The 16398-nt window shown below is 38.3% G+C and overlaps 1 protein-coding gene across 1 annotated transcript in view; it reads left to right on the top strand.

Annotated features, from left to right (window-relative positions):
• The window catches only part of LOC306844565 (serine/threonine-protein kinase BRSK2-like), a 139473-nt gene that overhangs the window by 105098 nt on the left and 17977 nt on the right, over nt 1–16398 (top strand). Inside the window, exons 5-12 of the mRNA XM_079376792.1 lie at nt 1712–1828; nt 4987–5020; nt 5101–5169; nt 7847–7993; nt 9905–9936; nt 12634–12798; nt 13516–13613; nt 15923–16073. Of these exons, the coding sequence (XP_079232918.1) occupies nt 1712–1828; nt 4987–5020; nt 5101–5169; nt 7847–7993; nt 9905–9936; nt 12634–12798; nt 13516–13613; nt 15923–16073 (813 nt within the window). The remainder of the gene's footprint in view (nt 1–1711; nt 1829–4986; nt 5021–5100; nt 5170–7846; nt 7994–9904; nt 9937–12633; nt 12799–13515; nt 13614–15922; nt 16074–16398) is intronic.

Genomic DNA, 16398 nt, shown 5'->3' with positions numbered 1-16398 from the left:
TAATTTGATAAAATCAAATCAATGCCTATTCCTTGTGTTTTTTGCTATATTGATCTCTCAAACCATAAGATTGGGACAGAGTTGGTGGCTGGTATGTTTTGGTGACTAGTTTACCGTATAGAACAAAGGGTCTCCTTTCTGAAGCTGTTCTCTTTCATTTTGATGCCTTTTCATCCAGAGCATTCATAATTAGACATCACATAATGAGACTTCCTTGCACTTCAGGCATTATAATGAGAGACGGAGCAGCAAAATGGCTTTAGAGTTGGGGGTTATGTTTTTACAGCATATTTGCAGGCTTGAATTGTACAGCACCTGGTTACTTTGTTTAAAACAAACTGATGAGTTTATTTTAAAAGGATGTTTATGATTGTGTCTGGCAATACTTGCAGTTCCTGATACCCAGAGATCATTCAGTCAGTCCTGCTTTACCCATTCAGTCTCTTGCTGGCAGCTAATCAGAAAATCCTCTCAGTAAACACACACCAGTATTGACCGGGACCCCCATGCTATCTTTCCATTACCGAGAGCTCCTCATTCTCCTTGGTTGCCTTGGCATGGGAAAGATGAATCAATCGTTGTAGTAAAGAACTTTATTGCTGGTCTGTTTAACCTTTGCAATAACTTAGTTATCGCTGGGTGAGGAGACACCAGGTTTTTTTTATAGCTGGTGATTCCAGCAGTCACATTTTTTGCATCATCTCCAACATACAGAGCCTTTTATTGATGGAAATGTGTGGTGTGTAAAAGCTACACTTGCTACTAATAATCTACTGATTGTGGCGACAGAGTGGTGCTTGAGACTACCATGCATTGATAATATTGACAAGATCCCTCTCTGACTGTCTTTCTATCTCTTGATCAAGTAATGAGGTGCCTGGCAGATGTTTTTGTTTCTGATGTTGTTTACTATGGTTGCAGATGGTTGATGAGTTCTCAGAACGGTTAGGGTTGCTTCGGTGCAGTTATTGCGGCAAAAGGAGGAGGACAGTATTTCTGGTTCAAGTCACGTTTCTATCCCACCAACAATTATTGGCCAGTTATTGTTGCCAAACCATCCCAAATGATAAGCTTCAGTAAATGCTCATTGGCTCACAGGTCACGATCAGCTGCCTTTGAAAGATACTTAAAATGTACAAGCTGCTTTTTGATCTCTTGGGCCTAAAATGGTCTTGTGTTCCTCGATCACTTACGTACCCGCTCAGAATGAAAGAGGCTTCGCTTCTTGACACTGGCAAAGAAAGCTCTGAATTTTTATCTCCAGATCAGAGGATTTCACAGTGGTACAAGGAATCAAGATGTTTCCCATGATGTCTGATCAAGAGATTTGGGCCTGAGTCTGATACTGGCAGCTTAAACAAGTAATAAGAAATTTAGTTAAGCTGGATCATTTAATAATAATAAACACAAACATCTTTGTAGATACATGTGCTCATTGGAGGTTTATGAGTGAACTACAAGTTCAGTTTTTCAAATATCTTTTTTTTTCAAATGTTAATATGCAGTGAAGCAGTTTTGGTAAAAATATTTATTTTATGAGAAATAATAGAGAAACCTAATGGAAGATAAGGCTTTTTCTTCATCATTTTCTTCACTGTTCTTGTCATTGACACTTACACCATAAAATATTAGAAAAACCTAGAGATACTTAAGAAAGTTGCTAATGTGTAGATATTTATATCTTAAGCCTTTTGTTTTTCATGTTTTGTAGCCACAGAGACCTGAAGCCAGAGAACCTGCTGCTGGATGAGAAGAATAACATCAGGATAGCAGACTTTGGCATGGCTTCTCTACAGGTTGGAGACAGTCTCTTAGAAACCAGCTGTGGGTGAGTCATGCTTCTTCTTCCTGCAACAAAGTTTTCCCTTGTTTTAGGAAAAACAGGTTTCACATATACTGGATAAGTGAAACCCCTTTTTTCCTAAAACAAGGAAAAACTTTCATAATCGGGTACAATTTTGTAAAAAACAAATAGTGCATGCTCATACAATTGTTTGATTTTGTTCAGATGAAAAAATACCAATCAAAGCATATGTTTTGATTTGCATAGACAGTCGCTTCACATTAAATGACTTTTGAGAAGAATATAATCATCTTGAGATGATATTGAGAGATGTGTGAGTTGAAAACTAGTGAAATCACTCTCATTAATAGTCCAATGCACAAATGCACCACTTGCCATTTGCATGCTTCATTATGAAAATAACTGTAGAAATGGCTCCATATTAACAACTGATAGCTATATCTGAAGGACTAAGTCTTGCATTGAGACACTTGGTTGGACCTGCTGCCACCAAAGCACTTCCTGAACTGCTACTATTAGTAAAAAATATGAACATGATGGCCCGACCTCATTCAAGCTTTCATAGTCCCTGTGAATGTGTAATGCATTCCATTAGAGGCCCCATTATCAATGAAAACAAGAGGGCTAGGTGCCACAGAGCAGAGCATCATAGATGGGGATTAATCAAGACATTAAAATCCGCCCTGAGTGACCAGATATAGCTTTGACTTCAGTCTGTGTACTTCTGCTTCCTATTAGCCAGCACTAAAATGGTGCCACGGCTTTGATGGTTTCCTTTGATGGAGGCATGCTGTAATTATTGATTGCGACTTCCCAACTCTAGGCACAGATATGACCGTTTTTAATTAAACACATTCATCTTTAGCCTCCTCGTATGCTGTCCGCTTGACACAAATGTATTCTGTTTACCACGGTTAATGGACTCCAATTGAATTTGAAAGGGGCAGACCCCTTACGTGTGAACGAAAGACCAACACGGAGCCTCCCAGTCATATCTCTGTGCCAGGCATTCATTCGTTTGTATCTGAGGCTCATTCCTTTCTTACCAGATGGGCTGACCTAATTTTGAAATAGGTTTAGTTCTGAAAAGTCTCTGCCATGTTTGCAACCCAATGGTAATTTTGAGTGAACGAGTGGTTACATAAAAAACGTCCAAGGCTGCTTGAAAATCCAGTCAATTTAATTAGATCCCCATCCAGAACCTTCATTCAAGTGAAACTAGATTACCCACAATACAGTGCAAAATTCCCAAGTACCACTGGTCCTATTTGGACTATTACTCTGGGTCCCCTAAGCTTGCAAGTTTGATAATAACATCAAAGAAACCTTTCTTTGCCCCTTCTGCTCTTTGAGGCATAACCAGCACTAGCTAACTAGCACAAAGTCAGATTAGCTCAGAGTGAAAACCATGCTAATGTCAAAAGAAAAATAGTTTATTTCACTGTTTTTTGACTCTTTAACCAGCTTCCCTCTAGTCAGACCAACAGCGCTTGAGGAATAACAAAAAATATCTTCAAAAAAATCATGAACCGCATCTTGGACTAGATGAGTAATTCCTCTCCATCAGGGACTTTGCACAATAGCATAATCACCCCCTGTGGCTTCCCTGATTTGCCATATCAATCCTCCCTCATGTTCCTATCATAGGGGATATCCATGACACACAGACAGAAATCAGGCTTCTCCAGAAATATTTTTATCTCAGTGCTGGAACTCTTAATGTGGTTTAGTTTGCACCATTATGAGGTGGAGAGCACTGTATCTGTTTGTAGTGCACACATTAATTTCTCAGTATGATCGTCTAAACATTTAACTGCTAGGGAGTAGCATTGTAAGGTCATAGCAATTAACGTAATGCCCTGTCACAGGTGATTGGTTTTTAAAGGGCAAACCAAATAAACTATTGCTAAATATGGAGGTTTTTTTTTTGTAACACTTTTCAATGCTTTTCAGTTCATATTCCTTAATACATTAGGTATCGTAAACTAACAATAAATTAATTTATAAATAGAGTAATACTTTTTTAACATTTTAAGTTGTATAATTTATGCTAAATTTACACTGCAAAGGTGGCACAGAAGCGCTTCAGAAGTGGCATTCAGGTGTCTTTACTAAGAGGCTGTGCAAATGCATTTACAAAAGAATGTACAGCTGTATACTCTGATACTAGAGGCTGAAGTGGGTCAGTGCAGGCATCATTCAGTCTGGCTTTTAATGTGGCATTCTTTACACTCAATTTCGCAGGCATAGAGACTTAAATTGGTTGTGGAAAGACACCTTCAATTTACATGTTATGTATAAACATTAACTTTGAAAAACAGTACATTTATTAATTAACATTAACCTAGATTAATGAATGCTGCAAAAAATGTTGCTCATGGTATTTAATGCTTTTAAATGAAATGTTAAATGTTAAGAAGTTGAAGCTTATTGTGAAGTGTTACCATTTTTTATTATGTTGCAGTTGCAGTGGATGTGTGAAAAATGAGTGTGCAAAACAAATGCGTATATGACATATTCACAGAAACAATATTACTTTTTTCATCACATTATTTCAGTAGTAAAAGCTTATATTTCTTACCACCCAGAATGATTGAGGCACCAGCTATGTAAAAAATCGGCACAAAAGCATTGAAATTACTGAGCGGGGGCATGTTGCATTAACCACTTAATTTAGTATAAAAACCTTGCAATTTGGCGTTGGAAAACAGCAATAATAGCTTTCTCTACAGTGAGCAGTAGTTATGTTTTTAAAGCAGAGAAGTAAACCATTAAATTAATGTATTATCAATACAGACTCAATCTACATAATGGTATATGACACCTGCAATGAAGAAACAGGCATTTATAGAAAATTGGTGTTGAAAAATAAACTGCTTCTGATGATGTGCCATGCCTTTAAAATACGGTACACAATTCAGATGATTACAAACCTGTTTTACACACTTCCAGCAGAAAGTCATTACAATTTAATGTTATATTATTGGATCATTTGACAACAGCATGTATAGGGTGTTTAGACATAGAGTCATTTGTCAGAAAAGATGGTGTGAAGATCCTCATCCAGATACAAGGAGTTATTACTAAATTAGTGTACTGCATGTTTCCTCTCTAATGGGTGTTTTTGCCAAGGTTGGGTAAGGAGGATGATGATGATGACATATTGTGCCGTTTTCTTTCAGATCCCCTCACTATGCCTGCCCAGAGGTTATAAGGGTAAGTACGTGCTCTCAGTGGCATCTCTCATTATGGATCTCTTACATTCCACTTCTAACTTCTCTCTCTCTCTCTGGTAGGGGGAGAAATATGATGGCAGGAAAGCTGATGTATGGAGCTGTGGAGTCATTCTCTTTGCACTTTTGGTGGTGAGTGAAACCTTTTTTTTGGCAGAGACTTCATTTTGTGTCATATAATTCTGCTGTAATTTGGCTTTATGCCAAATGTGACCCACAGTCTCTCTCTCAGCAGCATGCATAGGAAAAAAGAAATAAGAAATCCCCTGTGGTTGAATGAACGTCTATCAGAGGATGTGGGAGAATCCAGACAATGATATTTCAGTGCTAGCTAATCAGCTAAGCAAGAGTTGGGCTTTAAGAGAATAAAGGTGTTATACCGGCTCTGTAGTCAGAGCTCAAAGACTGACAACACCAAAGCTCCAATATGGTTTCTCACTCCAGCCGTTGATTCATCTTTATATCACACATGAGTGAGATCAGCCCATTTTATTCATCACGCTGAGCGTTTTATGAATCCACTTTTATCTTCTTACTCTTCCTTACTTAGACTGTAAAATACTTCAAGTTCTTGGAGGAGAGAATTAAAATCAAATTTGAGTGTCATGCTCTTGTCAGACATTTAAAAAACTCTGTTTGGGCTAGGCTGAATTTTAGATTTTTATGCTCACCAAGGCTGCATTTATTTGATAAAAAATACAGTAAAAACAGAAAGAGTGTGAAATATTATTAGAATTTAAAATAGCAGTTTCCTTTTTTAATACATTTGAAATGTAATTTATTTCTGTGATGTCAAAGCTGCAGCTTCAGTGTCACATGATCATTCTAATTTGCTGATTTGATGCTCAGAAAGATTTCTTACTGTCTTTACAGTTAAAGTTGTGCATTTTTGATAAAATAAATAAACAAGCAAACTTACGGGCCCCAAACTTTTGAATGCTAGTGTGTATATGTATACATTAGTTTCTGAATTGCCAAAGTGTACATATAATGTCAAATTAACACACTTTTGCTAACCTAACCAAAATGAAAGCACAAAAACCACCTTTTATATCTGAATTAAATACAGTAATGTGCAAGTATATGGTCTGAAACCACCAAAAATACTATCAGCAGATTTCGAACTGCGTATGACAGGTGTCACTGCCTTTACCTCAAAGTAACTGGATGCCATCCTGCATTTTTTGCCTCTCATTTACATAAAGTTAAACATTTCTTAACTTTTTGACGTTCCCACTGCGTACTCAGCTCGGCTGTCAATCCCACAATCCCCTATGCAAGCCTGCATGAAGTGAAAATGCCCTCTCATATCTGCTCAGCTTCGCGCCAGTGGACACGTATGGTCACACCAAGCTGTTGATCAACTTTAGAACTTTCTTATCCATGCTTGTTTCGTTTTGCCAACATCAAATAACTGAGACAAATGGCAATAGCTTATAATTAAATCATTCTCAAACCAGACAACAACTGATTTTCTGACAGCAGACAGCTTGCTTTGACTCTGGATAATCAAGCTGGTTCAAGTGTAATTACTGTTCAAGACCATGAGCCCAACACAATCCCAACCCAGAGGGACCGTTTGCCCCAGTGAAACTGAAAAGCCAATTGTTTCCCTTTTCTCTTTTGTGATTGTGTGCTCCATTTTAACTGCATCCTATTCACAAAACAATCAAATTATTCCTGCGTATCCCAGGAACCTGTTCTTTGATCTTTCAGTGCTCAAAGACCTTTCATTACAGATGCATTCTGCATCCTTTTTTATTTATCATCTCTCTACTTTGCTAGATTATATCATCTATTACGTGGCCCTGTCGTCAGTCATGCTTGTGAATTTTCTGTGTCGTTTATCAAGCGCTGACATCTCAGTAGTGTCAGGGGGCCTGATGGGTCTCTCTGATGTGAAAATGATGAAGTGTATCTGGCACAAAACAAAGCTAATTATCAAAGCACAATCATCTCTCTGCCAGCCTTTTCTTTATTTATTTTTCATCCTACTTCCTGTGAAGATATCCTTCATAAAAGTCTCTAAAATATGGTGGGGGTGTTTTATTTTTATCAAAGCATTTATCACTCCTATTCCTTCAATTCTCCCATTATTTGTTTAGATATAAATCCATGCCCCCCTGTAATTCCAACTCTCAAGAGAAAACATGATTACAAAGTATTTTATTTCTTTTAATAATGTGCTAATATTATTTTCAATTAATACTTTTATTCAGCAATGATGCATTTTAATTGATTAGAAGTGACAGTAAAGACTATTACATTGTTACAAAAAATATATATCAAATAATTCCTGCTCTTTTGATTCATCTAACAATCCTGAAAAAAAAAAAAAAAAATTCACAGTTTCCACAAAAATGTTAAGTAGCACAATAGTTTTTTTACATTTACAGTAATAAGAAATGTTTCTTGAGCACCAAAGCATATTAGAATGATTTCTTAAGGATCATGTGACATTGAATGTAATCGCTAATGAAAATTCAGCTTTGCCAACACAGGAATAAATTAAATTTGAAAATATATATTAAAATGGAAAAAGGTTATTTTAAATTGTAGTAATATTTCACAATATTTCTGTTTTTACTGTATAAAAATATATGTAAAGCAGCCCTGGTGCGCATAAAAGATCTTCTTGACTCCAGACTTTTGACATGTATACAGGATTACGGTGACCAAAAATAAATTATGAATCAACCATTGAAAAATAAATATTGGTTTACATTATTCTGAAAACGGTGGTTGGGGGGGATTTTGTCCCGCACAAAGATTGATTATAGTACTGACATGTAATATTTCTCTCTGTCAGGGTGCTTTGCCATTCGACGATGATAACCTGAGGAACTTGCTGGAGAAAGTGAAGCTCGGGGTCTTTCACATGCCCCATTTCATTCCTCCAGACTGCCAAAACCTCCTAAAGGGGATGATCGAGGTGGACGCCACCAAACGATTCACGGTCAGGGTCCAGCATCGTCACGCTCATATTTACAGTTTTATCTCATATCATCATCATTCAAACCTTGTAAAACCTGATACCTGAAAAAAAGAGATGATTTATCTCTTAAATGGCTCATGTGTCCTAAGGAATCATAGGTGGAGACAATGTTACATGTGCACTACACTGTTTACATATGCTGGTTGGCTGCTCAGTTCCACAGACATCTACAGTATATTAAGCTGATTTCTATTAAATAAGTGTTATGGGTCTGAGAGCTTTTCTGCTTTTGAGCTGTCACTTCAGGTCAACACACAGCAGAACTAATCCAACCAGCCTGTCTGTCCGGATCTCACACATTAGCTTCAAAAAGCTTGCGTGTCTACGCTTCTGTCTATCTCTTTCTTTCTCTCTTTCATGGTCTCCTCGTCTCTCTGCTCTTCTCCCTCAGCTACTATTTTCATTGTTCTGCTTCAGAGACCCCCCCCCCCCCCCCCCCCCTGCTTTTTTTCCTGTAACATGCTGGAGTGACGAGAGGTTTATAAGCTTGTCCTAATACCAACCCTTTGAAATGCTCCAGTTTCCTTTTTTGCTTTCCAGAGAAAACAGATAGCTGTCTTCACTGCCCACATCTCTCAGTGATTGAAAACAATAGCGCTCTCCTAGGAAGGATCCAAACATAGCCCATTTCCTGTGCGGTTTGTCAGTTATATAAAAGAGATCTTTTGTATGATTCCAGAGTGGGAAGGAAGTTGATACTGTCTTATTGCCAGTTTGAAATATTATCTTATAAATCCAATTAAAACAATCCAATAGAGCATTGCAGATTACTAAAAGTTCTACAGTTTTACATATATCTGGACAATGTCTCATCATTGTTTCTTAAACGCTGTCAGCACACATTCAGTGGGAGTTCACAAAGAATGATGGCACCAGTTTTGTTATAGCACCTAATTCTCTAAAGGAATTTAAAGGCCCACAAAATCTGTTCTACATACAGTTTTTTATGGCACAATTTATGCGTAGCTGCAATTCTTGCGGTTATATTGCTGATCATTTTATCATCATTTGATTAATTACTGCTGGCATCATCGATAGAAAATGTGCAAAAACATCTCTTGTAAATCAGTGGTTCTAAATCCTTTTGGCTTGTTTTTATGCTTGTTTTGTCTTATTTTAAAGCAATTTAAGTCATATTAAGACCCCCATTGAGGCCCCCTAGTGGGCGCTGGTCCCGTGGTTCAGAGCCACTATTTTAAATAAAATTGCATTTCCTGCCTGCCTTCTACATCACATCAATTGTGGTAACTTTTGTGAAAAATAGCTACAGTAAGCCTAATTTACATAGAAAGGAGCATTGAAAACGGAATTACAGGAGGCTAGTGAATATGACGACGGTTTTTGAACTGAAATACTGTGTGCAAAAGTGCTGTAACCATACAGTGATTTTTACAAATCTTTTTCATAGCCATAAAGTAAAATTCTTTTTACTCTGAACCGCAAGCAAGTATTTGTTTGAACATTCCAGTTCAATGTGTCATTCTTCACAGTTTCTTGATAAGGTCAAGTGCTGAATGTTTATAGCTCCTGAAAAGACACATGCCAGACACACATCTGTTGCAAACAACTATAGAGACTGATTTCAGTTCATTCCTCTGGTACAGTATTACGTGAACAGGCACTCTGATGGTGCTGCTGCTGTTAAGGCTGTTGTTCTTGTTTGGCGGGCCACAGCTTTAATTAGCTGCTGAAATGTACATGTCTTTGTAGCTTCCAAACTTTAAACCCCGGGAGATCAAAGGATGTGACACGAGAGAGAGATTAGAGATGGCCAGCAGGAAACTGCCTGATGTTTAGAGATGGATTCATTGCTTTTATTTGCTCTGTTAATGGATGAATAATGGTTTGCCTCATGTTTTCCTCTCTTTACAGTTAGAACAGATACAGAAGCACACATGGTACATGTGAGTATTAACTTCACTTTTTGTCTGTCGTCCTGTGGCTGTTTTTGCTCAGTATCTGTCTGTGTGTTTGTGTCTGTGCATGTCTTGTAAATCTATGTGTGTCCTCACTGCAATAACTGAGAACATACGGTACCAAAGAAGACGCTTTTCTAAGTAAGGATATGACAGCAATGTGTGTGTGTGTGTTTGGAGAAGATCCTTAAGCTCTAGCGGGCTGGCTTCACTCAATGTTTTTGCCCCCATAAGCAATAACTTGTTTTTGTCTTTAACGGTTTCATTTTTAAACACACATTTCTCCAGTATCCAACATTTTGTATTAGTCATGATTTGTGACGGGGCCAGGGTTATAATAGTTTTGAATATGAATTCGAATTGTTTAGCTATTTCTATTGAGTGTAGTTTAATTTGACTGTTTTCTAGTCTAACAACTGGTGTAAGTAAATCATTTATCAGTGTAGTCTTGTGTTATTTTTGTCTAGAGGCACTTTCATGCTTAATGCAGGTGGGTTGTAAAGGTTTCAAGTTTTATAATTATATTGTGTATCAAACACTACAATTTTTAATTTAATTTAGTCAGGAAAATGTATTTTAATTTTAGTTTCAGTTTTACCTGGTGATGTTACCTGGCAAGTTTTCATTTCAGTTTTCATACATGAAAATGATACAGTACTACTGGGTCCAAACAGTGTCTGTGGACTTTTTTTTTTTTTTTTTTTTTTTTTATTACATCTTTTTATGAACATTTCAACAAACAACATGCAACAAACAAACAAAAAAAACAATCAAACAATGCCCATCTCTTACAATGCTAGTGAAAAAAAATAAAAAATAAAATGCGTTATTGCATACCAAAACTCAAAATATTGCTTAACGAGACATCAATATAATCCAGGTATGGAGTCCAAACTTGAGGAAAAGCTTCAGTAGACATATGAATAAGACAGGTTAAAAATTCTAAGGGAATCATTTCCTTAATAATCTTGTGCCATCCTTTCAAGGATGGGGGTTTGTCGCTGATCCAAGTTAACAATATATTTTTCCTGGCAGCAAAGGCTAGGATATCAAATACACGTCTGTTGAATTTGTTCCGCAATTGTCCAACTGGAAGACCCAAGGAGTAAACAAGCGTACCCACATCGTCCGCCCCGCTCAGCAAAACTACTGAAAACGCAAATCGAATGAAGAGGGAAAAGAAACACACTCCATCCCTCACTTCAGCACAAAAGCGCCACAAGGCTTAGTGTGAATAGCCCGTTATTCAGGATTCAATCGCGGAGTTGTCCGGTGGAGATCTTGTACATGCAGCTCCTTCTCTGAAATAAATTCTGAGACCGCTGCAGGTGTGCCGAAGACCTTGGAGGTATTCCCAATTGTTACTCGCAGTTTAGCTGGGTATAACATTGCGTAGCGAGCTCCGATCTCCTGCAAGTGATGTTTAACCGAATCATATTCCTTGCGCTTTCGGAGCACCGCGGCGGAGAAATCTTGATAGAAAGATATCTTACTCTTCTCAAACCGCAGATTTCCATCCATGGACAACTTTCTACTTGCATCAAGAATCCTCTGTTTATCTCCGTAGTTATGCATGCGCACCACCATCGGCCTGGGCCTCTCCTTGACACCTGGTCTGGGCGCTAGAGTGCGATGAGCCCTTTCAATCTTGATGTAGCCTCCTTTCGTCTGCAAATGAAGAAACTCCGGGATCCATTTTTGTAGAAATGGCACCGTGTTAGAGCCTTCGGTCCCCTCTGGTAAGCCGAGAATGCGAATATTTTTGCGTCGTCCTCTGTTCTCTAAATCGTCTACGTGCTCAGTGAGTGATACAACTTGACTTTCAAGGGTTAGAACACGTGCTTGCATACTCTCAGCTAACTCCTCCGCTGAGGCGATTCTTCGTTCGGCTTCATCCAGCCGAGCCTTGCAATTCTCCAGTTGTTGAGAGTGAATATGTACAACCTCGGCTAGAGGGTCGAGTTTGGCATCTATTGTTTTCGAAATCGTCTCCGTCATATGTTGAAACGCCTTCGCCATTGCCGGACTTAACTCAAGATCGTCGCTAACTTCCCCCTCACAATGTTCCGGAGAATCATGTGGCGCGGTCGGGGAAGAGTCCTTCTTTTCAGTTTTCTTTGCAGTACGAGGCATTTTCGAAAAAGATTGTGGCCAAAAAAATTCCAAAGACATAATACTACGATCACATAACCAAAGCCGTGGGGTTGCGTTCTACATAAATGAAATATTTAAGTAATTGGCTGATTGGAGCGGGAGCTCGTGAAAACCGCTGCTACTCCCTGTCCGCCATCTTGCGCCCCCCGTCTGTGGACTTTTTTATAATACCTCAACTGAATGTTGGAGAAAATCGGCTACACTATTCTGAATGGATTTAAATATAATAATGTTTTAAGTAATGTGTTAATTTGAACAGAAAGTCTACTTGGTAGAACAAAGTGTTAATCAAAATTACCAAAATATTTAACAAACAAACACATAGGGAGGGGGTTTATTTGTAGATGATGGGCGTTTTAAATCTCCAGAGCTTTCTGTGGGCGCAGATTGCATGTGGGGCGGTTTGTGACTTATACCACCAGCAAGGATCCTAGAACACGCCAGAGGCGATTACCATGTGTGCTCAATTAATGAAAAATAAACAAGAACACTAGATTATTCACATGCTCTTGTTCTTGATCTTCTGTTCAGAGGAGGGAAGAACGAGCCAGAGCCAGAACAACCGGTGCCACGGAAAGTGGCGATCCGCACACTACCCTCCACTGAGGACATCGACCCAGATGTGCTGGAAAGCATGCACTCGCTGGGCTGCTTCCGGGACAAGAACAAACTGATGAAAGACCTGCTGTCAGACGAGTGAGTAACTAAGAACGAGACGCTCACCTCAGTAAGGTTGTTTCCCATGATACCAAAGTTTTATTGCCTGTGATTAGACAAGACTGACTGCTTTTGCTTTTGGAGAACAAATGTGAGAGTATTATTATTTTACATCCTTGTTTCTTAGGGTTAATAAACATGCAGTACAGCATTTTGGCTGCGGGCTGTTAGAGAAGCCCATTCCCTCCTGCTCATCTGTCATCTCCCGTACTTTGCACAATTACCGCCCGCACGCTCCATTGTGCACGATCAACTTCGTTAGCCCCACTGATAGATGGCCTGGGTGTTCCCTCCTAAAACATTGCGGCCTCTGTCTCTTCTCTTGCCCAGCATTTAAACAATTCAGATGGCGCCTGCAGCAAAGACCGGTCATATTTACTTCCCGCTGTGTGGTCCGGGGCAGAAAATTTCAACATAAGGCCTCTCGCTGGGAGAATTTGAAGACTTTTTGAACTCGCCCAGAATCTTGTCGGATATTTTGTGTCTTCTTGCATCATTAATGAAATAAGAGATATCCTGTGATCTCTGCAGGATGTCTTTTAGCTCTCTGGGAATGAGGTGCATGCTACTCTTTGCTCTTTAACTAATGAGGTTAATTAGCCTGAGCTGAGGATTATTCTGGAGATTGTACTGTATATCAGACACCTGTCTTGACCACACACGCATTTTGTTTCTCCGTGCCTTCTTGACCTCCAGTGATAACCAGGAAAAGATGATCTACTTCCTCCTGCTGGACCGTAAGGAGAGATATCCCAGCCATGAGGATCAGAATCTACCACCCAGAAATGAAATTGGTAAGAATGATTCAGTCAATTTGTCTGTTTTGTACTAAATCTGTTCATTTGAAATGAAATGGCATTCACAACAGCTTTGTGATGTGACATAATTTCCTCACCCACACATCCTTGGAAAACTAGTGGAAACAAAAGGTTTAAAAGTCATTCAGAAAAATATTTTGTTAAAAGATCACAAAAACGTAGTTTTCTATCGAACAATGTGTTTACTGATGAATCATATGCAGTAAAGACATTCATTATTAAGTTAAAAAAAATCATGTTTTTCAGTTTGGCATTTAAGATTTTTTAATGTTTGTGAGAAATGTTTCTGATGCTCACTAATGCAGAGTTCACACTGCACGATCACTCTGCACGCAATCGCCGACAAATGCCTAAAATCTGAGGCAAATCGATGCTCGTTCACGTGAGTGTGAATTATCAAAGATACAATATAAGAGAATCGCCAACGACCGTGAAATATTTGGCATGCTAAATATCTGGACCTGGCGGTGATTTAAAATCCTGCTGTGTGAAATGAGTTCTGACTGAAAAATACATCGGTGATGACCTACAGCCAATGAGAGAGCACACTATAGAAAAAAAAAAAGTTGAGCCAACTTAAAATTTTAAGGCAACCAGCTTCAGCAGATTTTTTAGTTCTCTCAACTTATTTTTTATAGAAGATTCTCAACTTTTTGTTGTATAAACTTAAAATAACAAGTTGAGAGAACTGAACTTGTACATTTTTGTGACGATACAACAATGACCCGATTAAGCAAGTTACAATTTTGTCAACTGTCCCGAAATGCGAGCGAAAGTCTTAGATCGGTGTGCAGCTGATGTGAAGCAGCTTTGAGAGAGTGAAAGAGAGAAGACGCGGTCCAGCTGAATCACTCACACTGTTTTCAAATGACTGATTTAATCTGCTAGTTTGTGTGGATTTATTTACTCTCATAACCTACTTGCTATCTTGAATAAATGTTTGCAGGAATTTCCCTCATTATAAACTTGAAAGCTGCGGAGATGAGTAAAACTATGTAATATACACACAATCCCCCACGAAATTCTGGACATGAATAATTATAAGTCTATTACAGAGATTTGTGAAATAAAATTTCATAATTTTTTAGTATTTATTTTCCACCAGGCCTGGAAATTGCTGTTTTCAACATTTAATAAAAGCAACTGATGCACGCTGTTAATCACTTAAGCTGGCCACCAATGTGATCGGCTGAATGCTCCGTTACCTCTCCCTCCTCTAATCACATGCCGCATCCATCACCCCACTTTGTTCCGGAACCTCGAAATTTTCAAATTAAGCACTGGTTTGTAGTCGTCTATTACGATGTCTCTGGGACAAAAGCAGCTGCATGAATGCAAAAGTTTGAAACAAAAATGAAACCATCAACAAAAAGACTGCCCCGCATATACCCCTCCATGTTTACAAATACAAGCGCAGTCATTGGAGGTTAATGGTGTCCCAGAATTTACCAGTATTTTGGATGGATGTGTGAATGGTGCTTTTCCGGAAAAAAACGGAATGTCGTTGCCTGTGTGAACAGCCCATTTTTGAATTTACCGGTAAAGTCGTTCCGGTAATTTTACGGCAATTTACTGTGTTGATTCTTCCTATTGTAAAGTCATGCAGTGTGTAACCTCCTGTCGCCGATCCATTGTGAAATGTAAACATAGCAGCAACTGAATGCTACCTCAGATAGTCGTGCAGTGTGAAAACAACGGTGATCCGATGATTTTCAGAATTGTTGCAGTGTGAACTCAGTGTGAACATTGTTTATTTGAACAAAATACAATTAAAAAAACGTAACATTGTGAAATATTACAATATAAAATACCTTTTTTCCTCTTTAAATAGATTTTACAATATCACTTATTCATGTGATGACAAAGATACATTTTTAGCAACCAAAGCTCATTAGTCTACCGTCACATTATTCTTCAGAAAACATTCTAATTTAGTGCTTAATAAATATTTATAATTATTATCAATGATGAAAATGCTTGTGCTGCTTAATATTTTGTGGAAACCATGGTATTTTTTTTTCAAGATTTTTTGATGAATAGAAAGCTTAAAAGAACAGAATTTATTAGAACAATCTTTTGTAACGTTATAAACGTTATAAACGCTTTACTCTCACTTTTTATTGATTTAATGCATCCTTGTTAAATAAAAGTATTAATTTCTTCTAAAAAAATAAATCTTACAGGGATTTACATGCTTTGAAGGGCCCATTATGAACCCCACAGGATTAATGGGCTGTTTTCATGTGTTATGGATCATTGAATTGATCATATTCTGGTTTCTTCAGATCCTCCCAGGAAGCGAGTGGACTCTCCACTCTTGACGAGGCACAACAAGAGGAGGCCAGAGCGTAAGTCTATGGAGGTGCTGAGCGTGACAGAGGGCGGATCTCCTGTTCCTGTGAGACGTGCCATTGACATGGCACAACACGGACAGAGGTACAGCAACACATCTCTCGCTCCTCTATTATTTATGAAACTCTACAATCAGAGAAGTGAGTGCCACAGTAAAAAAAACAGCTGAAAGGATGTCACATTTTGTGGAGCCTTGAGAGGGAAAATTTAAGCAAAAAAAAACCCCCAGCTAAAATAAACTTTGGATTGCCAAAATGAAGTTCACAGTTATCAGATACTGCATACTAGCTTTGAAATGCATTTTACATCGCACATAAAGAGTAAAAGAAATAAGATCAGTGAGCTCAGCTTAACTCTTTGGAAAGGGAAAACAAATGATTTCAAAAGCGGAGTGTTTTAATATTCTCTG

The sequence above is a fragment of the Barbus barbus genome, assembly GCF_936440315.1.
Source record: "Barbus barbus genome assembly, chromosome: 1".
NCBI classification, from domain to species: domain Eukaryota; kingdom Metazoa; phylum Chordata; class Actinopteri; order Cypriniformes; family Cyprinidae; genus Barbus; species Barbus barbus.
The sequence above is the reverse complement of the archived record's forward strand: the minus strand, read 5'-3'. Positions and strand labels throughout refer to the sequence as shown.